Here is a 27,256-nt window from a genome sequence, read left to right as displayed (position 1 = left end):
TTTACTATTTTTGTGTACTAAAATGTATTACACCTTTAGTCATCAAGTCTGTAAACTACTAAAGAATTAATGATTCCATTTCGAAAACGTATGTTAACATAAAAATCACTAAATGCTGAGGATTTCTATGATAATAAAGTGGACTATAAATCAATCATGTCCAGTATTTCACAGATGGACAGGCTAAAGCTGACATCCCTACTTTCTAATGGGGTCGAGTAAAAAAGAGATTCTTCTCCCCTTTTTAATATAACGACTGAGGAGCACGAGTTTCATCTCAAAACTACATGAAATTAGACGTTGTGAGGTTGTGAACTAACCCTTTAACTTCCACGTTACTGGCTTCACTACTGGAAAATAAAAAAGGAGCCCGGTTAGAAAATGAAATCATTTATTTAACATGACCGTATCAGCAGATCAGCCCACACACATAGCATCAGACTCAAGTCACAATCACTCACTTTCAGTATTTACAGATAGGCACATTCACATTAGGCATTGAAGCCAGCCACAGCATCTAATGTTGAGGTCCAAACCTGTGGCAGGTTTGGTCGCTGCCTCGGAGTCCAGCAGGGAAAAACAAAAACCGGCTGTTTTAAATCGGGGGTCAGGGTCAGTTTCATTAACTTCCACAGTCAAGTGTAAAAGTTTAGTTTAATCTTCTCCCATGTTCCTATGACGCGCTGCTGCTGTTCCAGACCATGGAACGCACACATTAATACAACAGCTGCTCTTTGGGCTTCATTCTTCATCTGAGAAATTTGAGATACTGATTGTGGAGGGTGTTCCTAATATTCTGAGCACTGGTTGTGGAAGCACACATTTGCAAAGGTGTGGAAATGTTAACTGTTCTCCCTGTTTTAAATAGAAGCTGATAAGTAGAAAAAAAAATTCCCTCAATTAATATTAACTTCATTTTAACTCAATGACAGTTGCTCAACGAAAACTCAAATAAAAACTGAAAAGTAAAAAAGGGGACATGTGTATAAAAAGGAAAAATGATAGTGGACAGTTTAGTTCATGGAAAAAATAAAAATTTAATTTACAACCAATTCTTTATTCTGATATAAGTCTTGCCTTGTAGTCCTGTAGCACTTAACAAGTGCTGAGATTTTAAACTAAATCAGCATTTAGTTCAAACAAGACTCATAAATACCAAGGAAGTAGAAACACTGGGAGACAGAAGCAGAAAGGAAAAGTCTGAAAAACAGTCTGTTGAGCTCTGAATAATCAACATCCTTCATGTGTAGCAGGTTGCTGCACAGAGACCCTTTCATGGACGAGGGTGCAGCAGGTTTTCAATGAATGACCGTTGAAGAAAGATGGCACCAATGAAACAAACTCCCAGAGAATGCAGTCAATCTAATAAAGAGAAATAAATATTCAGTCATTTAAAAAAAAAGGGTTTAAGCTGAAGGTTTCAGTGGGCGTTTCTGTCCGTCTGTGTCGACTCCATCTGAAATAACCGTCTTGTTTCAGAAGATATTTACACTTCAAAGCAACCCAATCTGGGCTTAGTACGCACGTAATGCTACATGGCATGATTGAAGGTTCCCCTAGTGTCCTAATAAAGAAATGCAGCATGTCGGTAGGTTACCACAGCGAGTCAGACCCGGTGAGAGACGACTCTGGCCTGGGATCGTCCTCTGTGGTGAAACGGTTTGGCCTGAGAGCAGAAGTGACAAGAGGAAGAGCAGCGAGGAGCGGGATGATGAGGAGGAACGAAAGCAGCTCAGAATAACGGAGACGTGTGATACTGAGGACCGGGAGGAAGATGGGTTTGAAACGCGTTTTAAGAAAAGTCAGAAATTCCATCTTCACGCAAACTGAAGAAATCCATGATGCACTCATCACTCAAGCCTGATTAAGTTACAGGCCACGACCTTTGACCCTAGAAACCCACACCAGTGATTTGGTTTATTTTAGCCGGGCGTCTGTTGACGTGCACCTTTCATTCTCACTGCTACACCCATTCACTGTAAAGAAAGATGGACGACGTGATTGCTCCATTTAAGTGAAGCCAAAACATCTTGTTCGCCATCTAGTGTCGATAAACCCCGCCTCCTCCATGTTATCAGATGGGACATGTGCCCAAACAATTGTGAGGGTGTGCACAGCTTTTAAAACTATTAAACCACCGAAGCTGCACCACTGCCTCCATGTAATGATAGAAATGTTCAAATGTCAAAAGAAAAAGTGAGGAGGCGGTGGTTCATCGTTACATCCCTGTTGTGGTGTCAATGATGTTATTTGGAGTTTAATCGTTCATTAAAATAAACATTTGAGATATAAAGTGAAACTTTCTGGTGGCCGAGTTGGGAACACTCGTTGACGGTGGCCAGAGAAAATCCTATTACCTGCAGCGTTTCCATTTTTCACATCATGAACATGTGAGTGGAATTAAGATGAAATTTCAACCTACCAGCTGTGACATTTGAAACTCTGACCTCCTCCTCTGGTTGTCGCATCTGACCCTTTCCTCTCCCTTCCTCTGTGATTCACTTTGTAAGTTACTCTTGACCTCACACGCTCCTCTTTACCCTTTTCATCGATGGAGAGCGACGGTGAGGAGGACAAAACAGCTGTAAAGGAAGAGGAAATAACTCCATGGCTTCCTGTCCCTTGTCGTCTCCTCGTAACCTCCTGATAAACTTTGTTAAAGTATGATTCTGCATTATAAAAAGCTCAAATATCTGTACGCTGCTTGTTTGAGCACTAAAAACAAGCTACATGATCAGAATTAATGGCAATGCACAACAGGACGACCCATTTTTCCCCCAAAACATCACGGTGATAAACTGTTAACACTTATGTTTTTCTACCTGATTTGACTCGACCTTAACAGATTACAGCTCCACCACCGTTTCCTCCAAACTAGATCCTCACATCATTATTTTGTGTCGTTTAGCTTCATTACTTTCTCATCCTGTTTGTAGCTCGATCAGCAGAAGGACGAGTTTGGGCTGCTCATCATCCTCCTCCTGTTCAGGGTCCCCGTTGCACATGTCCCTCACCAGGAGGAAACAGCAATTCTGCAAGGAGGGTGAGGAGGAGCGTACACAAGCTACTAGTTAAACTCCTTTTCCTCCTCCACCTCTGCTGCTGACTGTTCAGGCTCGACTAACTAAAGTCCAAAGTGACTGCTACACCCCCCCAGCTGCTTCAGCCCCAACGTCTTCCTCTTCCTCCTCCTCGTCTTCTTCTAGCCGTTGTTTGTCTGTGTAAATGTCCCTGACCAGGAGGACTCTGGTGAGGAGGCTCTCCAGGATCCGTCGCTCCAGCGGCGTGGAGGAGAACCACAGCGGGTCGCCGGGGCTGCAGGCCGGATCCGGCTGAACGTAGAAGACGTCTAGACGCTCCTGCAACAACGTCGGGCTGGAGGGAGGAGAAGGGAAACAAAGATGGAAGACAGTAAGGAATGGGAGGAAGAGGAGAATGGGAAAAGGAGTGGTGGGAGAGAGAGAGAGGGAAAGGAGGACATGGGAGAGAGAAAAGTGTGAATCAATTTTTCTGAGTTTCCTTAAAATAATTCAGTGAAACTTATGACGCATTGTTTTATGTTAAGTCCTCATCTACAAAACATCAACACTGTGGTTCAGGATGTGAACAGCAATGAGTTATAATCACAGGACTCTAAATGTTTGTTAGGATTCATAGATGCGGTGATAAAACAGATTCATTGTATCTTACTGAAGAAGTCAGAAGACATTTAACTCACCACTTTGATCTGTAGAGGTCGTACAGGTGACACTCGTGCTTCTTAACCGGGCATCGAACGGTGGAGCCTCCCGAGTCGTCGTCCTGATCGCCCTCCTCCAACTTCCGCTTCCTCTTCCTTGACTCTGTTTGTACTAAAGAACCAAAAAACAAAACCATTTAACATGCGTGAGAAGAACACAATATTCAACTACATTAATATAATAAGATCAGAGCTGCACTTCTACAATGCACCAGCAGCATGTTCGCGTTGCTGGCCTCACCGTGGTGATCCTGAGAGATGGAAGGCACGCGGATGCAGACGTTTGTCTCCTTTGTCACAGGATGGACGGTGTCAGGGCCGTAGACGTTGGCGAAGGAGAGGCGGAGGTGCTGCTCCACGGTGCGTAGGCCGAAGTATTTGGTGTTCAGGTAAACCAGCGAACGCAGCAGGGCGGCGGGACTGTGCTCCCCGAGCTGCCGACTGCTCCACAGGCTCTGCTCCTCCACCCGACCCCACAGAGAGCCTGAGGAAAATCAGCCAAGATGTTAAAATCTATGCCTCATAATTACCTTTAATACAATTGTAACAGAAATTAACTTTTGGACAACTGGACATACAAAGTAATGCGACTCACTGTGGCACATTTTATATTTAATACGAATTTTTATAATTTTTTCTAGAAAACTGGATATTGAGATTTTTTTATTGAACTATTTTTCCACTTCAATAATTTCACACATGATGACCAGGCACATAATTCAAGCACAAACACTTTCTCCAAGTCATTTAAAATTAGAACCAAGTTGTGTGGACCTTTCTTATAAACATCCCGGGAATTCGTTGCTATGTTTTGTAGTGTCCTCATATGACATTTCAGTGCAATCACAGTAAATCAGGATGTGAACAGCAGAAGAGTTATAATCACTGGACACTGGTCAGGTTATTTAACAGCGCTGTGCCACCAGCTGGCGCTAGAGAGCACATATGTTAAGATGGAGGATTTTCCTGCCAATAACCCCTCTTGAAATCATGAAAACTACTTGGAATATTTTATTCCTTTCCTAGTTTCTTCTTGTCGAGGAATTATTCATTGATTTTGTGAATTCAATTTAAAATGTGGTCAGATTTGTAATGAATTCACGATGAGTCTTTAGTTAATTGACGATGAGTGAACAAAGGGAAACTCCTCTCACCATCAGGCAGCACGCTGGGCTGCCAGTCCTTCAGCACTTTGTTCAGCTCCTCTCCAAACTGCTGGTAGCACACGTCACCGAACAGGTCATCCTTCCGGCCCTTGGCGTGAAGATGCTGCGAACATTTATTAAAATAAAACTTGCATTTAAGAAAAGCTCAAAAGAAAGCGGTTGCTCTGAAACTAAACACTTTAGCGTCCTCATATTTAAAGGATCATCACTGTTTTCAGGATGTGAACAGCAAAGAGTTAAAATCACAGGACACAACAAAACACGAGAGGAATTCTACATATCAGGATTCAAAGTATTTCCCAGCAGGCCTAGAAAAAAACCTGGTCAAGTGTTTGAAGTCACAAAACTCGATTAAAACTCAAACAAACCAATCAAATCTTTGCATCTTGTTGTTTTTACACAAACATTGAAATCATTCTTACATTTTTCTGTCAGAAAAATCCCAATCCAGAGGATTTTAAAGAATCCTGAGCTCCACTCTGGAGCCATGCTGCTCTCAAGAGCTCCCATGTGAGAGAAAGGCAGTTGAGGAGGAAGTGTGCACCTCTAATGTCTTCCCTACTGGAACCACTCCCTCTAAACTTAGTTCCTACCTCCAAATGGCTGCAGATGGAATTTCAATAAAACGGACAGAAAATCTAAAATGTATTTGAATAAACTTATATTTGTTTTGCTATATTATAATTTAAGCTTCCTTTGAGAAGTCTAGATGTTTTTCAAATCTTTTAAATTACATTAAAAAAGTATTTTATTAATCCTATTTAGTTTTATTACCTTCATGTGCTCTGTTTTACTATTATTATTGCAATGCTAAATTTAAACTAAAATTTTAGCGGCGTATTATTTTATTATAGTTATTTTATTATAATATAATTTTAAAAAGATAAGAACTATGCATTTATAAAGTTAATAATAAAAATAATAATAATAATGATTGTGATTTAATTATCAGAGGTAATCCCAACCTGCTGGATCCCCAGACAGAGGTAGAGGATGCTGTCTGGAGAGTAGCGCTCCCCATTGGACCGGCAGACCTCCCTGACAAACCGGGACAGAGCTACGTTCAGCTCCTCGGAACTCAGCGACAACAGGTTACTTTTTGACCAACCTGCGAGAGATAAGAACGAGCACCAACGCTGTTAGCAAACTTGTCCTACGTGTTTTCAAATATGCAACTGGAGTCACATAGTTAAAGATCAGGCTTAGCTCACCTGGTTTGGATCCATCTTTTACTTTGGCGTCATCTGATTGGTCAGAATGAGACAGTGCCCAGCGCTTCCAGGCGTTGATGCCGTACCGAGCTTTGAGAGGCAGCGACCGTCCCCCTGAGCGTCTGCAGGCTGGATGGGAAGAAGAGGACGAGGCTGAATCTGAGTTCTCCTCCACCGCACGCCGCTTGTTCCCCTGTAACACAAACACACCAGTTACCACACGGTAAACTTGAGTTGGTCGACACAAACTTTGTATCAGCAAGTGTTTGTGTGTGTGTGTGTGTGCGTACTTGTTTCATTGGCTGGGGTCGAGGAGCCGACTCTTCCGACTCCTCCTTCTCTTCTGCCAGAACTGGAGGTAGAGAGAATCCCATGTCGTCGTCCATTCCCTCGAAGACCGGAACAGGGTCTGAGGCTAAGACAAGAAACGGGTCCGTCAGGGTTTGCCTTTACTGAGCCAGTGTCAGTCTATCTCTCGTCAGCAAAGTCATGCAAGTGATGGGTCAGTGGAAAAGGTTACAAGGAATAAAAATAAGAAATGTCAAAAGAAGATGCCTGTTAATGACTTCACACTCTCTCCTTTAGAGTACGCTGGATCTAAAGGCATCTGATGTGACGGAGGTGATGACAGCAGGTCCGCAAATAACCAGTCGGGGGAATTTTAATCTCGATTACTAAACTGATCCATTAAAACCCATGCAGTCAGATGTTGTTACATAAGAGCGGCTTCACTGCACAGGATGAAGCAGGATGACAGATGAAGTGACTGATGAAGACAAAAGCCGCTTTCAGACAGTCTGGACATTTTCCTGAATTTGTCCTGAGGGGCTGTACGTGAGAACACAAACATCTGAGTTAATTGCTCAAAACATTTTCCAGAACTTTTCCTGTCAGCCTCCAAGTAAATAGGTCCGGAAAATGTCAGAGTGAGGCCATGTGAGAGTACAGCAGGAAAATGTCAGGAAATTTCACAGCGAACAAGTGGAAACGTTGAAGACGCTTTTAACACGTGACGGAAACTGGAAGAATACAAATATGTCAGTATGCGAAAGAGAAGTCATGTAAGACAACGTGATTCCTGCAGAACAATTTTTTCGTCATGTCTTGCCTCTTGCATGTCCCCCCACTGCCGCCCTTCGTCTGAATGTTCGGGGACAACGGGACATTGCTTATTTTCCTGTCTTGTAACTACATGATGGTACAGATAGTCCCTGACTGAGCCCTGATGAGTAAAGACATACAGAGGTGTTTACCTTGAGGGAAGTCAGCCTCCAAGTCCAGGTCGGGCTCATACTTCTCCTCCTCTTCTTCTTCCTCCTCCTTCTTCTTCTCCTCCTCCTTCTTCTTCTTCTCCTCCTCCTCCTTCTTCTCCTCCTTCTTCTCCTCCTTCTTCTTCTCCTCCTCTTCTGCTTCCTCCTCCTTCTTCTCCTCCTCCTCTTCTTTTGCTTCCTCCTTCTTCTCCTCCTCCTCTTCTTCCTCCTCCTTCTTCATCTCCTCCTTCTCTTCTTCCTTCTCCTCTTCTTTGTCTTCCTCTTTCTCAGAGCTGCTACTGGAGGCGTCCTCCTCTTCACGTTCCCTCTCCACTTTTACTGGCTTCACATCTGAAACACACAGCCAGGACATTTTTATTAGCTGAAGAGTTTTCAGATGGTTTGAACTTCACTAACAAATTGCTTTTGGCTCCTTTTTGCATCTGGGTAGACGCAGAAGTCTCAGTAACAAATACCTGTTAACCTTGGCTGATAAAACCAATGGTATCTGGATGTTTACATAAGTTATAACTAAAACTATCGATTCAGTGCATAAGAAGCATTTTTAAGTATCTGATGTTTTGACAGTTTCCAGTTTAACTCTGACGTTCATCCCTCTCTTGAGCGTACCTGGCTTCTGCTCCTCTGCGATCATATCCACCAGGGAGATCAAGTCGGCCTCCAGGGAGTCAGAGGTCATCTTGGTTTTTAGATCACGGATGGTCTGGATGATCTGTTCTGCCCCCTGCAGGGTGGTGGGCAGGAACACAGGCACAGGAACCTGGACCGGGCGGGACACAGCTTTGTTTAATAATCACACGACTGAGATTGAAAAATGTCTCCTTAGTTTGGTGATAAAATGGTTTTGCTAATTACTCTGCATCAACATTTTAATACAAGTTAACGAGATGTAAGGTCTTACCGGAATAGGCAGAGAGACTAGAGAGGGAGTGACCTGGGAATACATATTCATGGGCATGGGGATGAAGACAGGCACAGGTATGGGTACAGGAACATACTCCCTCTTCACACCATCGTCTACATCTGTGGATATAGAAAACCATAGTATATTTGCAACTCAGCTTTAGTATTAATGGGTCATGAGGAGATGCAATCACTGGAACTATTATTCTCTTTTGCTTTAATGAGACAGAGACTAATTCCAGCTTTACCTGTCTGTAGAAGTTTGCTCTGCATGTGTGGCTTGCAGTAGGTGGCCTTGGTCAAGGTGAGCGGTTTGCAGAGCACTGCCTTGTTCTTGACGTCTCTCATCAAACCTCCACCAGCGTACGCTACAGTGCCCTGGTTCACATGCTGCAAGAGAAAACAATCAAAACTAATGAAAGGTTGTATTTGGTTGACAAAATGGTTATATGGTAGGAAACAGTTCAGAGCTAACAGACACTTGCAAACAAAAAATATTTTACACCTTTGCCACATTCTTACTTACCCCAAGTTTGGTCCCTTGCACTTCAGTCCCTGTGAAGAGAACATAACATTCATCACTTCTCTGCCCAGTGAAGAAATTTAAGTGACACAAAAGCCCCGTTCCAATCTGGTATTAACTTCGGCATGCGTGTAAAAACACAATCTAATCTTGAACTGATGCACGTATGTCCACGTGTGATGTGAATACCTATGGTGGAGTTCTCTGGGCCTTTCTGTGTGACCATGATGGGATCGTTCTGTTGGCAGTAGAACTTCAGCAGACACTCCTGGTCACAGAACTGCTTCAGTTCTGATCTCCACATCACCGACTCTGTCAGGTTACCCTGCACCTTACAGCAGTCACATCGCGCTGCCTAGTGGCCACAAAATTCACAAAATAGTCATCATTTCTTTGACTTTAGCAAGATTAAGAAAAGAATTATGATACAGTGAGCATGAGCAGACCTTGTGGTACCAGTCGTGGAACTTCTTGGCACAGGTCTCGGTGCAGAAGTCCCGAGTCATGCCACCGAGCTGCCGGGTCAGAGCTCTCTTACACAGCTGACTGCAGTGGTTACAGCTGACGCACTTCAGACCCAAACGCTTGATAAAGTCCTGCTTGTATAAGAGTTTACAACCTGGAAAGTGAAACAGACAGAATTAAAGGAAAAAAAATTGCATTCTGGAAAGAACAACTACAAATCTATGAAAACTTCAAACTACATTAAAAATAAAATTCATCAAGTGTCTAACAGAGGAGACTAGCGGACAGATTAGATTAGTACCTTCACTGCAGAAAGGTCTCTTGACCCCAGAGAAATTGACCGTCTCGTGTAGCGTCTTCTCCTCTTGGCAGTACTCGCAAAACGTCACAATGCAGTGGAGCTTCTTGTAGTCCTCACAACACGTCTTACTACAGAACTGGTAGACTTTATCCTGAAGACAGACACATGTGGATAAATGTATTTAACACACACTGGGCTAACGAATCGGAGATATTCTCAGTCTGCATGCATGGAAGTTTTGAAAAGTACACGGTGCTAGTGTGGATGAAATAAAACGATTTATGTGAACACTTTTGTCCTGTCACATTTCAGTCCTTCAAACTTCTAAACACTGGCTGCATGAAAGTCTCATATCAAGGTAAAAAAATCATTACTTTCATCCCTGGTAAATCTCCTGAGTTGCTTTCTCACTTGGTCTTATAATAAAAATGTCCCACAGCCCAAATGGACATATTAAAAAACCTTGTTTCATAATACCAACTGTCCAAAGCATTTTTAATACAATCAGCAAATGTTCTCATTTTTGCTGAAAGAAATGACTTCAGATAAAGAGAAAGACCTTGACTGGGTGTCTGTGTGTCTTCACAAAAATGGGTCTCACCTCCCAGTCCAGAATCTCCGGTTTCAAACTGAACGCTCCTCGACAGTAGTTACATTTCAGCTGGACTGTGTTGTTTGAAGTGGAGAGCGGCGTCTGTCCATTCGTGGCTGTTTGAAGAGTCGCATTCTGCAATTACCAAAGAAAAAAACACATGGAGAACATTCACATTTTTTGACTTGTTGTCATGCAACATGTCTAATGATCCTGAATTATCTTTATAATTGATATACTGAGGTAATTAATGAAGCCAATAAACACGCTGACTTATATCTATGCACAGAAACCTGATAACACATGGTGTTATTTGCTGTTATCATATGAAGCCTTTGATGAGAATCTGATTTCTCCTTAATATGTAGATTCTGCAACATGATGCTAAAATGCTAATCAGGTCATGGACTCCACTGAGGGAACCTATGGTGGTTTATGTTTGTGTTGTGAGCTGCTGTTTCAAATGGGTTTTATTTTAACATTGACGGTTATTCCTCCTCTGGTATATTTACACTTTATGTCGTTATTGATCTGTAGAAAAATTGGGACACACATTTTCAATGGAGCACCAGTTTGGAAATTTTAATTTGATCCATTTACCTGAACTAAATAATATATGACATTCTTATTATGTCTGTGTGCATATTTTCAGTAGTTGTCCAAAACATTGTGGTGGAGGGATGTGATGCCCACCAGTGAGACCAGTAAATCTCTATTTTAAATTGCGTCTTCTAGACACTAGCGCCCCCACCTGGAACTTGGTGACACATTGTGAGCTGCAGAAGTTGAGGATGTTTCCCTCTGGCAGCGTGGCCTGGTACTGCGGTAATGAATTCCTCTTACAGAAGTGACATGAGGGTTCTGTATCTGCACATACAGACATTTGACATTAAAACTCACATAAAATATTTCTTTGTTTTTATTTTACTGATAAATAACTATTTCTCCTAATTTAACAGTTCGGTTTGGTTTGCTGGGATGGATATTCTAATGATGAGACAAGAACAAACCACTTAACTTTAAAAAAAAATATCATGAACCCTAAACTTGGAAAGGTTGTGGTTCAGACACAATCAGTTTCATAGTCTATTAACTCTTGTGACTTACTAATGAAGGAGGTCGACGTCAGTTTGCCCTTGTTCATGCAGTTGACGGAGCAGAAGGAGCACATGGTGCCAGCCGCTCCGAGGCTGTGGAGCACCTCGCCCGTCTTGATCAGCGTTTTGCAACTCGCGCAGCTCGCAAGTTTACTGTGGGCCTGAGAGACAGAGCAGGAAAACATCACTGTCTGGGAGCCAGTTTCTCTGAACACCACTGAAATGAGACAGACCCTGGTGGTTTCCTCCATTCATTAGTGAAATGTCCAATAAGCTGCTGTTACTAAGCAACAAGAACTATTCAAACCTCTAGTTTCTGGTTAATCCATCTACAACTGTGACGCCATCATCAACTTTAATTAAAAAGAAAAACAGCAAACTCACAAACTGGGACCTGACATGCAAATAAATATTTGCAAGGAAAAACAAACATCAAAATTGAATGATGATACTTCTGTCCATCTATTTGACAATTGACAGGATACAATTAAAATGCCGACCTAAGTTAGTGAGCAGCTGTGTGTCATAAATTGTTCACTATTCAATTAATCTGAATGTTTCTTCTGTCTGCATTTCCTTTCATAATTTATTCATTCATTCCATTATTTCTTTCTCAGCAAATTAGTAGATTCATTCAAGGACCATCTGCTTTCTCACTATGATATTTGTTTCCTATTATTAGCACGCACACTCTCTCTTCAGGGCTGAGTAAGAAGGCCAGATTAATGATGTTATCTGAGCGGTTGTGGGGTCAGTTTCCTGGCCATGAGGAGGAGGAGGGGTCATCACAGCTACATACAAAGGGAACATTAACGTATTGATCATTTACACACATGCATCGTGTGGTTGAGGCGACGGTACCTGCTTGAACTCCCTGATGCAGGTGTGACAGCAGAATCGTTTCTGTTGGCCATCGACCAGCAGAAAGTGGTTGGCTGACGCTCGGGTGGGCAGGTAGTCGCCACATTGCTCGCAGCAGTTCATGATCAACCCGTTAGCCCTGCGGTAAACGTTGAAACACGCGTCGCTGCAGATCTTGTGGGTCACGGTCTTAAAGCTAACCTCGTGCCGGATCTGTAGACAGAGAAAAACACAAAGGGGGCACCAGGGGCCCGATTAACTGAACTTCATTGAGCTTCTTTTTCAATGGCACACTGCTTCTCAACCTGAGAGCCATGTACTTAACTATGACACTTTGCTTCACTTCATTTAAGTGGAGTTCTAGCTTATTAGGAAAAAACATTTTAATGGAAATTTAGCAGTGGCTGAAAATCCCTCTTTCATGTCCTCTACAGACTAAATTTAGCTAATTAATACATTTAATCTGAGCATGAATACACACAATACCACTGAGACACTCACTCGTCATTTCCCTTCACCACACGTCTATGACTGTGTGTACATGATATACAATCCCAGGTACTACTGGGTGTTTGAAGTATCATATCCCGAACTTAAGTATCCTTATTCTGGTTTTGAGAAACCCAATTTTACTTGCTGGTGTACTCCGGGAGTAGTCAGGATATTGGTGCCTGTATACATCTTATCCTGGTTTCTGACCACTGCTGACTACCTGAGCAGGTGTGGCTTCATCCACTGCGCCCTGGTTCTTTGCGGTGGTGGTGACAGCACGGCACTGGCCAAAAAGGAAGACATGTTTCAATATTTGCTCTTGTCTCCCATCGCTGGCAATAAGGTGGAGAGGCCAAATCCACAACACGACGTTGACAGTTAACAGAGCTGAGCCCCTTAGTAGCCAAAGAGGCCTCATTTTAACATTGATAGAGTTATAGGTCACAGGGATTCTTGTATTTATCAAGTTGTTCTTTCATGAACAACCAGATATAAACATTATGTCCCAATTATGATGAAAACTGGGATACACCTCATAACTGGACTAAACGCAGACACCTGGCAAGAATGACAGCTCAGCACAATGAAGCAAAACAAGCAAGTCAAATAAAGCTTGAGGAATTGACAGGAAAGAAAAGTAATACTTTTAGTGTACTATGTGTATATGCTATGGTGTGGCTTCCAAATGTAAATCAAATCAAGGCGAAGACATGAATAATGCAGCTGATTTACATGATGCCACACATGTAGATAGCTGTGGTTGCTAGGTGACAGTAGTGCTGGTAAACGATGAAATAATGAGCTAGAAAATACCATAAAGAAAAATCTCATCCTGCCACAGTAACTGAATGGTTACTTCATTTTCTTTTGTTGGTTTTAACACTGAAGCATCTCCTGAGTTACGCAAGAAATGAATTCAACACAACAACAATCCTGTAATCGTGCGGTGGCAGGGACTTCTCTCCAGTATTTGAAACAACTGTTTTTGGTGGCCATGGAGACTGAGCCAAAGGCCGACTGAAAACGGGCCCCTAAGAAGCCTCAATGAAATGGAGGGATGGGGAAAACAAAGCAGACGAGAGAGAAGAGAAGAGAAGCAAGACAGGGAACAAGGAAATGATAAATATTGAATGAAAGTGACCTAAGGAGGAAAACAATCAAAAAGAGGGACAGACAGAGAGAGACGTTTGTTTAAAACATCTGAGCCAGCAAAGTAAATAATGAAGAAAAGGTGAAACCTATCAGGACTTAGGCTTTCTCTGTATCTGACCCTGTTATTGAACGATGACTGTAATGTTTTGTACACCTGAAGCTAAATCCACAATAAAATGTTTTTGTTTTAAAACACTGGTTTTAAAAGATCTTCTGTAGCTACCCGACCCAAGTCCACTGGGAACTACCCGCTACGAACTTGATGTTCTGTGCCTGTTGTAAACAATCTAAAAGGGTTCGGACACAAAAAAACAGAAAATTGAAGTGTGAAGTGTAATCTTGAGTGATCTCCGTCTGTGCCATTAATATCCCTTAATCCTTTCTTACGCGCTGTTTTTTGCCCATTGCTACTCAATTCATTTGTCAGGTAAGAAGAAGCGAATACATGGCTCTGGTTAAGAATGTCAGGTAAATGGTCAAGAGAGGGGTATGTGTTATGTGTGTCCGACAGACTGACCTCTGTGAGCTGCCCGCAGACAGTACATTTGGTTTTCAGGCCCGATTTGGGCGGGTTTTGCTTGTTCTCGTATGCGCCGAGGCAGCCTGTGCTGCAGAACTCCTGGAAAGACTCGCTGGAGTCGACCTGGGCCACGATGGTACCCTTCATGTTTGTGATGTCCCTGAAAAACAGAAAACCCAGAGTCCAGACAGATTAGCACCAAGAGGAAATGTACGTATTTAGGACTATTGTGTTTGGCTGATATAAACAAAGCTCAATTAATAAATGGTATGACAATTAAGTAAAAACTCACTTTTTGCACATGGTGCAGCTCTTCTTGGGGGCAGGTTTGTGTGAGAAGGCAGAGAGACAGGTGGTGGAGCAGAACAGGTGAGTGGAGCCTTTACGCTGATACGCCGTTTGGCCTTTCTTCAGAGGCTTTTTACAGTTAGCACAGGTCACCTGAACAAACACAGCAGACATAGCAGTTTTAAAACAATGAGATGCATTATAACAGTTGCCTTAAGTTACAGCTTAACTACAGTGCTACAACTGTTCAGCAGCATCACTTTTGAATCTGCTCCACTGATTGTTTGTTTTGGGGAATACTTTACAGCTCATACACTTTCAATACAGCAGTTTTAACTAATATGATTGTCGCACCTTGCTGTATGAGTTTAAGTCATAGATACAAAAGCTGCATGGTCCAAACTTTGAGTTTGTTCGTCATATAAATGTTCATACAGTCACACAATGTAACTAACGAGGGACCTGAATGAACAGAGTGGATCACCTTGACCGTCCTGGGCTGTGGCTGGGAGCCTGAGGATGAAGTCGATGAGGAAGACTGGCCTGGAGGTTTGGGTAGCGAGGTGGCTGGTGATGGAGAGTCCACCCCGGTTTGTTTTTGGTTGCGGGGGACTGAAGCTGACTGAGAGATCCACGAATCTGGAGGGAGGGAAAGGAAAGAAACTAAGTTAACAGCTGTCTCCATCCCACAGGTCATGGTTTTTCTGAGTAGACAATCAAAAACAGTAAATTTTTCAGAAAAGCTGCTGTGAAATCAAGAATTTTATGCTGCAGCAATCACAAAAAAGCCCAAATAAATCCTTATGGGAAGGTACACTTATTTAACAACCATGACTTCCTTAACTTCAGAAGTCTCGACATGTCTATCTTCCCTGCATTCCTTTCCTGCAATGATTATTTATTTGGCATTTCTGGCTTTCACTGGACACATGATGGTAGAGAAGAAGAAAACTAAGGGACAGACGTGGAATTGAACCAGGAACATTCCAGGTATACGGTTATGAAACCACTGGGCTGTCGAGATGACCCAGAACAAAGCATCTAAACCAATCAGATGATAAATTATCCATTTTTACATCTGTTCTACAATCCTGGACAACTTAGGAATTAGCATCATATCTCATGGAAACACATCCAATTCACTGACTTCACTGCAGACTTGAAACTGTGATGCATCCAGTTTGTGTGAAGAGCACCACTAGAGTCAACAGCACCACCTGGAGCCCGTGTAGAGCGAGACAGGGACATGAAACTGTCTCAGGCTCACTTTTGACCCACTTTTTCAAATAACAGACTTTCAAAGCCTGTAAGTCTATGAGGGCTCAGGACTTCAGAAAGTGGCTGATGGTCCACTTGGGAAGTGTTTAACTTCTTAGGTCTGCAATGCTGCAGCATTTGCTTTAGGCAATTACCCACAATTCACAGTGTTCTAAAGTTAAAAACAAGTATGACACAGGAGGAGTTGGCAGGAACAAGTTTTACAGAGACTCATTGTGTTCTGAAGACAAGATTTAACAAGATGTTGTCCTATTATCCTAAAGCGTATTGAACTCTTGAACTAATTTCTGCTTTAAAAACAGGAGATGTTTATTATCAAGCTTAATTAGACATCAGTCCATAACTGAGAATGCAGCTTGTTGATGGCAAAACTACTTATGGAACTGGATTAGATAAAGTTGGGGGTAATGGATTGGTAGCACGATAAAGCTTTGTGGGTGCAGGCAAGTGCCGGTTTGCAAAACTGGGCCTGTGCAAGACTCTGGCCCTCAATTCAAACAGAGGTGGTGAATGAAGCACAGAGCTTAACGGTCATCCCACAATATGAAGCTTTGCAACAGAACAACACCGATTTTACACAAACCCAATCAGGAGGGGAGGAGAGAGAGATAGAGGGACACGGTATCAGCAGGTTTCTACAAACTAAATCAGAAATATATAAAAGCAAACACAAACATGTGAGCAGCTTACACTCATATGATAAGCTGCATCAACATTTTGTGAAGTTCTTCTAAGCTGCACACTTCACAGAGAGGAAGGCCAGATGTGATACTTTCACAATTAGCACATTTTACCTGTATTGAACCTGAAATGAATTAATCACCTGCTCTGTTGTGTGTCCCTGTGTCTCCATTCTGCACCAGCTGGCCCATGGGGCCCGAGCCCCGCCCAGGGTTGAAGGAGGCTGTTGGTCGACCAGATGGGGTGTCGGGATTCAGGCTGAAGGCGTTGCTTATCTGCAGGCCATTTTCCTCCACCTGGCCTTCACCTGCCTGGACACACAAGTTGTTTAGGTTAGGTTTTCATCTTAGTGACAAAACATTAGAAAACAATAATGATGAATAAAAGACAAGTGCCATCTGCTATGCACTGTGCGAAACCTGCGCTGAATCCAACCTCATCCAATTAAAGGAGCTGCCAGTGCATTCTAGATAAATAAATACTGGTATAAAAATAAAAGCTCTCGGCAGCGTCATTACTAAGATGTTTTTGTTCACTGTCCCGCGGAAAAATCTGCTGAGCCAAAGAGAAGACCTGTTCTCACCAGCAGAAGACATCTGACACATTTCAGTTTGACAGAGTAGAGGTGACTGTGAATTAGAAGACAGCTCCATAATAAGATAAAAATCTGTTCTGTTGGTCCTCACCGCTGTGACAGCTGCCACTCCTCCCTGCAGTGATGTCACCGAGGTAATCATCAGGTTCATGTCTGCCTGGACGTCCGAGGGATGTGGCGGAGAATTTTCTGCAGACTCTCCTTTCTGGCTACTGGAGCCCAGCGTGGTGACACTGGCTATCCTGATCTCTGAATCTGGCTCGGTGCTGCTGAGTGCACCAGGCGAGTGGGATATGGAGGAGACTCCAGGAGGCGCTGGTGAGGAGGAGGAAGTTTCTTTCTGTTCAGAGTCCTCCTCATCATCAATGACAATGGGCTCTGCTGCTGTGGTTGGAGGTTTTGAAAGTGCTTCCACTGTGGATGCATTGGAAGACGCAGGAGGACTGGGTGTCTTGGAAGGCATCGCTGCAGTGGACATGTCTACAGATGCCACATCGTCAGTCGGCTCGAGGCCGTCTGCACTGGGCGTGTCTTGGGAAAGGCTTGTGGCAGAAGGCTGGGGAGCGTCCTCCTCCTCCTCCTCCACCAGAACCACATCATCATCATTGTCCTCTGTGCCGCCCTCCTTTGTGGTTTCATCTTCTGTTACCATGGAAACTGCCTCCCCAGCCTCCTCTGAAGGGGGTGTGGTTTGTTGCTCTTGGGAGGGAGTGGCATCCATGGGCTCCACCTGCTCCCCTGCCTCTTCTGCGACGGCAGGGTTTGGCTCTGACTCCCCGTCCATTGCTAAGGCAACCACCTGGCAACGCAAACAAAAGGCAGTTAGGAGACAATTAGGTGAAGCCTGCACCAGTGATTGGTTTTATGAGGTGTAACAGATGTACAGGTAGCTCAGGTATCCCCAGGGACAACTTCCCCCACACAGTCTGGTGCCTGCCGAGTGAAAGCTCTGCCATTGTTATAGCTACTACCTTTCCATCACTGTATGACCATCACTGGCTTATTTTAACATGTTTAATGGTCATTTCACAGAAAAAATTTAATCTCTGGGGTTTTATTACCCGTCTAATTTTCAATTTCCAAGCACGTCCCAGATATGAGCCTTTAATTTCAAACGACAACCGGTTTCCTCTCAAATGAGGCTGAAACTCTGACTCAACGCTCTTACAATGAAAGCTTCTGTGATGCTGGGGTGGTGATGTAACAATTTCTGCTTTATTACTTCATGTAGGTCCAATTCAAACCTCACATTTTTAAGGAAACTTGCAGACATGACCAGACTAGATAGATTTCATTCTTCTTACTTTCTATTTGATGAAGTAGATTGTATTACATTGATTTGAGCTGTTCCTAAGGTGCAATGTAATGACAATTGGTTTTGTAAAATGTGAAAAAAATAACATCTTGTTTTGCCTCACAGTCCAAAACCAAAGGATATTCAATTCATGGTTTTATTAAAATGGAGAAGTGTGTTCTTGTCCTGGAGAAACAGGAAAAAGGCAAATTGATCAATCAACTAATGGCTATTAATCTGAATTTGTTTAGTGATTTATCCATCCTATCATTTATTCTATGTCCGATAATCTTTAAAAAAATGCCTGTTTAAGATTACCACAGCTCACTGAGAGGCATTTCTGCTTGAAAATGACTTAAATAAGGAATTAGTTCTTTTTTCTTTCGATGGACTAATCATTGCATCCAGTGTGGAGGGATGGTGAAGGGCTTTGAGCTCCACAGTCAAGCCCTTCTTTCTGATTGCAATTACCCCAGGAAAACCCCATGAAAGGGGGCAGCTAAAGCTCAGCAGATGCAACAGTAGAGGCAACGTCGCCATGGCTGCCTCCCAAGAGCTGCTACGTGCCTGCCCAGCAACGGAGGCAACTGTGCTCCTCCTCCTCTTTACATCTCTCCATCTCATCATCCCCTCTTTCCGTTCCCTGCACCTGCTTACCCAGCGCTCTACTCCTCCTCTTACCTGCTGTCTTTCACAAATGCCCCCTCACCCCACACACCCACCCAACCAACCAGCTCTCTCCCTACACGTGTGAGGCTCCGTACAGCTTCTCTCTTGTTGTCCCCCGCAAACAGTGAAGCTACACCTTGGTTGCTGTGGAGACGGTAAGGCCCACTACTACCACAGGGACGTCAATGTGCTTAACATCTGGGTGCTGATGAGTTGGCCGACACATTATTTGAGACATTCAGATATCACCACATATGATAAAGAATATATCTACCTATCTATTTATTCAGCCTTTAGTACTTCGATTAATTAAATATGGCCCAATGTGTTAACGAATTAATAATGGTCTATTCAGCATATATATATATATATATATATATATATATATATATACATACATACATGTATGTATATTTATCACTGTCATGGTGTTTGTGGGTTCACCACATTAAATCTAAGACCACCTTTGAAAAAAAAAAAAAAGATATATATTCTTCCATATAGTTCAAATTACAGCCTACATCAAGCTAGATAAAATATCTAAGACCTTTGTAAACTAAGTTTTAAATTATATACATCTAAAGGCCTTTAATTATGGTAGAATTACCAAATATGGACTTCTGTACTGTGTTCCTGTCATTAAAAATAAGAAAATAAAACGTGCTGTTGGCTGATTTGGTGCCAGATTAATGAGTTTAAAGCACTTCTGGGGATATCTTCTATGTTGATCTGTTTCAGTCAAAACCTCCTTTTCATGCATGTGATGCTGTGAGCCACACGTCACATTACTGCTGACAGCTGCAGCTGAGAAACAGGTACAAACCCACAGACACGCTCCTGTGCAGAGAATGATCTTTGCAGCTCTATGTTCTTCACCCAGAACAAGTAAAGCCTGAAAGCACCTGAATTCAGCCTTTAGAGCTACAACAGTCTCTGCCACAGAGGAATCCAGGGTACTGCCATGACAACACTGTGGCGGCCATTTTGGCCCCAGCACTGTGGGGTGCATCCATTAAAAATCATGGTCCTGTGGTCACACCTGGAGGGGGGGGGGGCAGGTAGGCCTTTGAGAGAACAAGTGCAGGTTTTCATATTTTACAACTTCAGCTTTCCCCACACGTTGGCTCCATGACATTCTGTGGCTTGGTAGATTCCAAACATCCCTGATATTTTTACTTCATTTCAGATAGGTAAGCAAGTTTATTGTTTACAAAGACTTTCCCGACTTAAAAAGCTGCTTTGTGTAAGTTTGCTCCGCTACTGAACATGGTTTTCTGTGGGGAGCAGGTGGTGGTGAAGGTTTCTTGCTGTAAGAGCATCAGCCATTGTTGCCTTTACGAGACGAGAGGTTGAGAGGTGTTCTCTGTGTGCAGCACCACCTCTATAGAGCAGACTGGATGCTACAGTGACTCGTGATCGGAAAGTTAAAAGACTGACCTGACCGGGCTGGGGATAGCATGCTAGCTTCATAAACAGCAAAGACATAGGAGAAACATTGGTGTTGCTTTCCACAACTTGAGTAAAGACATGAAGTTCGATGCTTATGCTTATTTTAGCTATGTTGCAATTATATCAGATCATTATTCGGCCAATAAAAGCCTTTCACAGACAGCTTAGCATCACTGTTTTTATTTTCCTCAATAAACAATGCAGAAAACATTTATGTTCATTTTTTAAATTAAAAATTAGTTTTTAATTATAGTTCTACACATCTGATTTATGTTTTCTTTTTATTCATAGTTAATGATAATTTAGTTTATATCAAGCCTCAATTACATTACTTTGTCATAAGGGTTTGATAACAACATACAGCCCCTTTAAATCTAGTGTTTCCCAGTCGGTCCCTGAGCTGATGTGCTGTCCACATCAGGTGAGTGTCACCTCCCCACAGGGCTCACTGAGCCGTCACATGGTCACAAACTGGGACACGTCTTTCTACGTCCAGAGATCATTTGTCTCAATCAGTGTTTTAAGAAGTAACGTCTCACAGCTATCTTTAACTCCATGAAGTTAAAACGAGATTATTTTCCATTAGTTTGCTTCGTGCATTTAAAAAAGCGGACTACCTGGGATGTCTTTGCTTGAGGACTGATTTAAAAAAGACAGAGATGCTCTGCTACAAGATATCAACCTCAAAGCAAGTCTTTGAGCACCAACTTTAAAATTACCAAACACCTTCTTTTATGAAAAACTAACAAAAAGAAGCCAAAATCCTGAAATATGAATTGTTTTCATAACACAAGGAGACGCACAAGAACTTGCCATGATTCAAAGAAATATAACTTAAAACATTAAACACTTGCAGGTTGGGTAAGCAGCAATAAGACACTTGGAGCAGGCTCATACATTCAGAATAACATGGTCTAATTGTTGTGTTAAACTCAACCTCTTCTGTAAAGTCCATACTAATATACAATGCCACTATTGTTGGTGACCATTAGAAAAGGCTGCATCACTACTGAGAAACAAACATTCCTCTAAAACCAAGTTCAAGATATTCAGCTGACCGCTGTGTAAGATAAGGGGAAGCAGGAAATCATGATATTTGGAAAACTAAAGGACGTATTGGTGTTCTGTCACTATATTTGCTAAAAAAATAGTACAATGAAATGCAGTTTATCTTTATTTGATCTTCTTTCTATTAAAGTTTAATTAAATTCTATCATAAATGCATTTTTGTATCTAAATGAACTGTCACTTTGTTGTGTTAAAAGTTCCTCCAGGTCTGTACTTTTGAATGAAAACACTGAATATAATACTACACCACAACTGCTGCATGCAGTCAGGCCGGGCAGTGAACCAGAGCTGTGTATAGTTTGCTTTCTGACTGTAAACAGGGTCTTGACTGTAAAACGCTGAAGCTGGAAGAGGAAGAGTCGCTCACAGTGGTCACGTGACAGGAAGCAACAACCAAAACAGCATGACATTCAAGATCAATAAGATGTTCGCTGCTGTTCAGAAACATGATTGGATATCAAATCCATCTGTGTGTGTGTGTAGTTAAACTCAAAAGTTTTATTTGAGAGGATGTATCTGGAAAGCACATGTGTTAGGATAAGAACACATCTGCCTGAGCCTGTGTGGTCAACTGCTGTCAAAGTAACGGGAGAGGAGACCTAAAGGCTCCATGCTCCATGTGCAACACCTCCCCAAAGCCAAGCCAGGGTGCTGCTGCTGCAAAATAAAGATGCATCAGTTTTTTTGGGGCCTGACAGGAGGGAATCTCTGTGCAAAGCGAGGCTCCGAGGAGGTAAAAAATAGCCTGGTCTAGACTCGGTTCAGACTGCAATGCAGAGCTGTGAGCCAAGCTGCATTCACGTGGATGAGAGGGGGAAACGAGGATCCAGCATTAATGAGCTCTGACATGCAACCTTGCTACCAACGTCAAAACCAGGTGGATGAGGAGATGGGTGAGCCTGCCCCCGTGCAAGAAACACCCAGCAGACCATCACCTCTGCATGGGGGCTCCTCCTCCACCTATCCAACACCATCAGGTGGCGCAGGAGGCCAATTGACATTTACTTTCCCACAAGGTGGAGATATGCAGCTGTTTCATAATTTAATGTCTAATAGCAAATTCAAATGAAACGCATGATGATCTTATATAAGGCTTATGTCACTGTGGAGTGGTGCGTAATGCGCAGCCACCGGAGCATCTTACCCCCCAATCCAGCTGAGGGGCTAACACACTCACACACACACAGTCCGGTTACCTGGCAGCTGCGTGTAAAGCCTGACTGTTCTGAGCTCCATGCAGCTGCTGATCTGCAAAAAGGTTAGAAAACCAGCACACAAGGACGGACTGTACCAAGCGTCCAGGGCCGGCTGGTGTCCCCCCCGGCCGTGCCCTTGATTACCAACCCCGACGAGAAGCTGCGCTCCACGGCGAGGACCACCACAGCGCCAGATCCGGGCCAGGCACACGGTAACCGCTGGGGGGGCTTTGCCTCGACCCTAGCCCGAGCTCCTCCCCTCTTCCCCGGCTGCAATATTCACCAAAACTTGTCTCTGCGGCGCGGGTCCAAAAACTTTAACCAAGCAGCAGTAAACAGAACCAGCACTACCTGAGCTGCGCAGCTCTTCCATAAATAACCCGGGTAAACGAGGGGGTCGCTCGGTCGGTTGGCTCCCGAGTTACGGACCAGGAGAAACGTGGTTCAGGGTGTTCCGTTCCGCTGCGCTCCGTTCCCACCCCTGCTCTTCCTGGCGCAAACGGCGATTGGATTAGCGGCGGATCGGGGGGAGGAGAGCAGACACAGACTGCGCCATTGTTAAAACACCAACCAAATAAAAAAAAAATCACCTCAACTTATTCGCATCAAATGGGTATAAATAGCCTGGATTCACACAGTGACACCAACGCAGCCCCTGGCACCGTTCAACAACCACAAACACCCCCACAGCTCCTCCAGGGGTGTTTCCTCGAACCACTCGCGCGGCCGCTCCGCCACACTTGCCCCGCGGTCCGGACTAGAAACCCCGGTTCGTATGATACCTGTGACGCCGGGGTTTTAATTGGAAAGTTGCACCGCACGCACGGAGTCCACCCTGGCGCAATCAGTGGCAGGTACGCCCGGCCGCCGCTGGGGGCGCCCTGGCGCAGTGGATCACATGAACTGTGTACATTAGAGTCATGCGGGGGTAAACAACGGGGGGCAACCGGAGCCCAGCACCGGGGTGATCACACGAGTCTCCCCGGGGGGGGGGGGGCCGTGATTCAAAGCCGGGTACGACCCCAGCGATTAATCACGCCACGCAAGTCAACTCCCTCCCTCCTTCCCCAGCGGAGAACAGCACTGCCTGGTGTCCGCCATTAGGGCTCCGGAACAATACTGGAGACTAGAGGCGGCAGCAGCTCCGGAGCCCAGCGCACACATCTGTCTCCTGTCCCCGCTTCGGGGAGCCCGGACGCGGCCCCTCGCCCCAGTGTGACCCCCCGGGGAGAGGCGCCGGGCGTCCGCCGGTCGCCTCGGCACAAGTTCCCTGAAGTTAGCGTCAGTGAGGTGAGAGTGTGGAGCAGAGTTTCTCTTACCGGAGCTGAGCGCCACCGCAGCAGCGCCACTTTTCTACCCGCACGTTAATCCCGCCGAGCGCGTGCGCACTACTTTCCACTCTGCGCCCGAAGATCGTCCGCGAGGTGGAGGACTCACTCCGCTCAGAATTATTTTTTACACACACACACACACACACACACACACACACACACACACACACACACACACACACACACACACAGAAGTCTGCGACACCAGAGCTACAGTCCAGGAGCAGCAGTAGTATTAGTATAGATAGTATAGTATAGAGTACTAGGGTCAGACTGGAGAACAAGAAACAAGGGAAGGAATATACTTTTGCTTTTTAAGATTTAAGTTGAAATGTTGAGAGTAAACATGAGTATTAAGAAAATGTGTGTGTGTGAGTGTGATCAGATTTGAAAATGTGCAAAGAAAATATCTTCAAATATGTATTCAGATGTTAAAGTGTATCTGTAAATGTGTAGACAATACACATTTCATTAATTTCAATGTGCTGAAAATACAGACATCCTCGGTTTTCTGTTCAGGCGGCCTCTCAGTTGACTGTTTGTTCAATAATGGCCCCAATAACGACTTTAAAGGGATAGTTCACCGAAAAATGAAAGTCACTCTTGATCTCCTCACCACTATGCGGACGGAGGGGTGGGTGAAGTGTTTGAGTCCACAAAACACTCAAGGAGTTTCAGGGGTAAACAGCGTTGAAGCCGAATCCAATATAAAAGCGTTTTGTGGACTCAAACACTTCACCCACCCCTCCGTCCGCATAGTGGGGAGTAAAAGTGAATTTTCCTTTTTTGGGTGAACTATCCCTTTATGACACCAAGTGACCACAAAGTAATGCAACACTATGACAAACAGATGCAACACAACCACATAAAATGAACACAGCAATTATGACATCACTCTTCAGACCTGCTCCACCAAGGCCATCTTGCACACATGCTCACAGCTCATGGAATCAAAACTAGAGTCAGAGTGAGAGCTCTCTCGTTTCTGAGGCTCTCTGCAGGCCTCCATTCCTACTTGTTAATTTCTTTCCGTGTCTGTTTTGGTGGCGCATGCGCAGGAGCATCAATCAGCGGCTCCATGGCCTCTGCTCATTAAAACGCTCCATTAAAGCTGATCCTCGTCCCGCATCCGCGTGGACCGTCCCCGGTTCCGCGGGAAAATGACGCACGTGGATCGAGTTCTGTTCCGGCGTCGACGCGCGAACTCGGGCCGAGTTGATGTTGCACAGCTCGGGTCCAATCAGGAGCCGGGATCCGGGTTGAGAGGGTTCACGTGCTCGCTTGTTAATGTCATCCAGACGTCACGACGAGGAACCGAGCGACCGGAGGAAACAACCGATAATCACACGTCAGAGCAACACGGAACACACATGACCTGTAGAACATGTCAGGATCATACAAGTTCAAATAAGATCAAAGTGAAAGAGTCCAGATGTGAGTCACGAGGGGAAAAAAACTGGAGGTGTGTGTGTGTGTGTGTCATTGAACTGAGGCTGACGTCATCAACATGGCGGATCAGGTGGGTTCAGATGTCACGTTGTATCAGCTGATGGAGAGAGACTCAAACCAACATCCATCTGTGGTTCCTCCATCAGCACGTCAGGGTTCATGCTGCACTTTCACTGGAGCTGGTTCCAAATCAGACGATGTGAAGCCCCTTTATTACAAACCTACATTATCCCCCTTCAGACAGGACGTCTCCCTTCAACGTGTGATTTTATTTTACCAGCGTAAAACTTAACGAAAGCAACATTCTCCATTTGAAATGAGGCTATAATTCTTGAGGATTGATTAAAGATCGGTAAGAAGAACAACGCTTGGGTTGACAGATTGAGGGCAGGTCAGTGGATAGATAGATAGATATAGAAAGATAAAAAGGACAGATAGAAAGACAGAAGGATAGATAGATAGATAAAAGAATGATACAAATATAGATAGATAGATAGATAAAATAATGATACAAAGATAGATAGAAAGAAAGGATATATAAAAGAATGATACAAAGATAGATAGAAAGAAAAGATAGATAGATAGATATATAAAAGAATGATACAAAGATAGATAGAAAGAAAGGATATATAAAAGAATGATACAAAGATAGATAGATAGATAGATAGATAGATAGATGGATATAAACTGTATCTAATCTTATTGGTTTCTTGTTGTTGCATTGCAACACTATATGGTGTCATTTTCTGTCTCCATGGTGACATCACAATGACGTCATTCCAACCGAATGATCGATCTATTGAAGCTTTAGTTCTACAGTCCAAACAGATGCAAATATTTCTAAACTATGCATGATGTCATTTTCTGACTCCTTCTTGACGTCAGCGATCATATGATGCACTTAAGATTTTCAACGGTCGTCATGGGGAGACGTCTTAGAAAACATGTTTTTCACTCCATCTTTTTGTTGACCTCAGCCTTCAAGGCTCCAGAAGTAAATCATGTAGAGACACCTTCCAGAGGAATTTTCTTCAGGGAAAATCTAGTGTTGTTGAGTTATTTTGCACACACACACGCTGGAGGACGGTTTCCACAATCTGGACCCACAGGGTGTTCTAGTCCGTTAGTTAAATGTTTAATTAATCATGAATAAAGTCATTCATTACAGCATAGAAAGTGGTGTAAGTATTTCTCTCCCTCATTCATGTGACTGTTTCGGCAAACTTTGTTTTTAAGTGATAACTTGAGAACTGTTTAAGTCTGACTTGTGGTTCACTTTAGTTGAGTGTAAACATAGTGTGTGACTTGATCTATTTCAGAGGGAAACATTTACATCAGACGGCTGTAGCTACTTTTCCCTTCAGCATTTTACAATAAAAACATGTGGTGAGCTTATGAGATACCATTCAGTTCATAGAATGTCCAACTCTTGTGACCTGTTCTGTTTTTGTGGTACAAGCTTTCTGTCATGTTTCAGATATGTGAGTGTTTTTCACCCAAGACTTGTACTTCTCCTCCAAACTTCTCACATGGTTTCATTTAAAAACCACGAGGCTGGTTTCATGTTTTCTCAAACAGGTCCATAGATCGTCATGCAACAGCCAGAAAGAACGTCATATGATTAATATTCCACAAAAATCAAACAGAGAAAAAAAAAACCATAAT

The 27,256-nt window shown here is 43.5% G+C and overlaps 1 protein-coding gene across 7 annotated transcripts; it reads right to left on the bottom strand.

Annotated features, from left to right (window-relative positions):
- Positions 1–374: 374 nt before the first annotated feature.
- Positions 375–25,640, bottom strand: zmym2 (zinc finger, MYM-type 2). Of its 7 annotated transcripts, none has more exons than XM_069532343.1 (26): positions 25,047–25,640; positions 17,227–17,934; positions 16,683–16,851; positions 15,066–15,220; positions 14,586–14,734; positions 14,291–14,453; positions 12,842–12,904; positions 12,130–12,342; positions 11,279–11,429; positions 10,923–11,038; positions 10,181–10,306; positions 9,580–9,730; positions 9,260–9,432; positions 9,003–9,168; positions 8,817–8,845; positions 8,539–8,680; positions 8,289–8,410; positions 7,997–8,147; positions 7,370–7,717; positions 6,407–6,531; positions 6,117–6,309; positions 5,871–6,013; positions 4,894–5,008; positions 3,981–4,223; positions 3,719–3,851; positions 375–3,375 (listed from the first exon to the last, which is right to left on the bottom strand). In XM_069532343.1, the coding sequence occupies exons 1-26, from the start codon at positions 25,149–25,151 to the stop codon at positions 3,144–3,146; spliced, it is 4,584 nt and encodes a 1,527-aa protein (XP_069388444.1). In that variant the 5' UTR covers positions 25,152–25,640; the 3' UTR covers positions 375–3,143. The 7 variants fall into 7 exon arrangements, with proteins under 7 accessions (XP_069388444.1, XP_019956249.2, XP_019956250.2 ...); XM_020100690.2 differs by lacking the exon at positions 25,047–25,640 and adding an exon at positions 24,131–24,266; XM_020100691.2 differs by lacking the exon at positions 25,047–25,640 and adding an exon at positions 23,163–23,295.
- Positions 25,641–27,256: the final 1,616 nt, after the last annotated feature.

Source organism: Paralichthys olivaceus, chromosome 10 (assembly GCF_024713975.1).
Source record: "Paralichthys olivaceus isolate ysfri-2021 chromosome 10, ASM2471397v2, whole genome shotgun sequence".
Lineage (NCBI taxonomy): Eukaryota > Metazoa > Chordata > Actinopteri > Pleuronectiformes > Paralichthyidae > Paralichthys > Paralichthys olivaceus.
This window is presented reverse-complemented; position numbering and strand designations above follow the sequence as displayed.

Bases quoted from the DNA above. Each gene is read 5' to 3' on its own strand.
- zmym2 (XM_069532343.1), bottom strand. From the start codon at position 25,151: ATGGAGGCCTGCAGAGAGCCTCAGAAACGAGAGAGCTCTCACTCTGAC. The intron at 8,411-8,538 runs GTAAAGCTGGAA...CTATATCCACAG, and splicing joins GAGCAAACTTCTACAGACAG to ATGTAGACGATGGTGTGAAG. The intron at 6,532-7,369 runs GTAAACACCTCT...TTCTTGTCTTAG, and splicing joins GGAGGCTGACTTCCCTCAAG to CCTCAGACCCTGTTCCGGTC.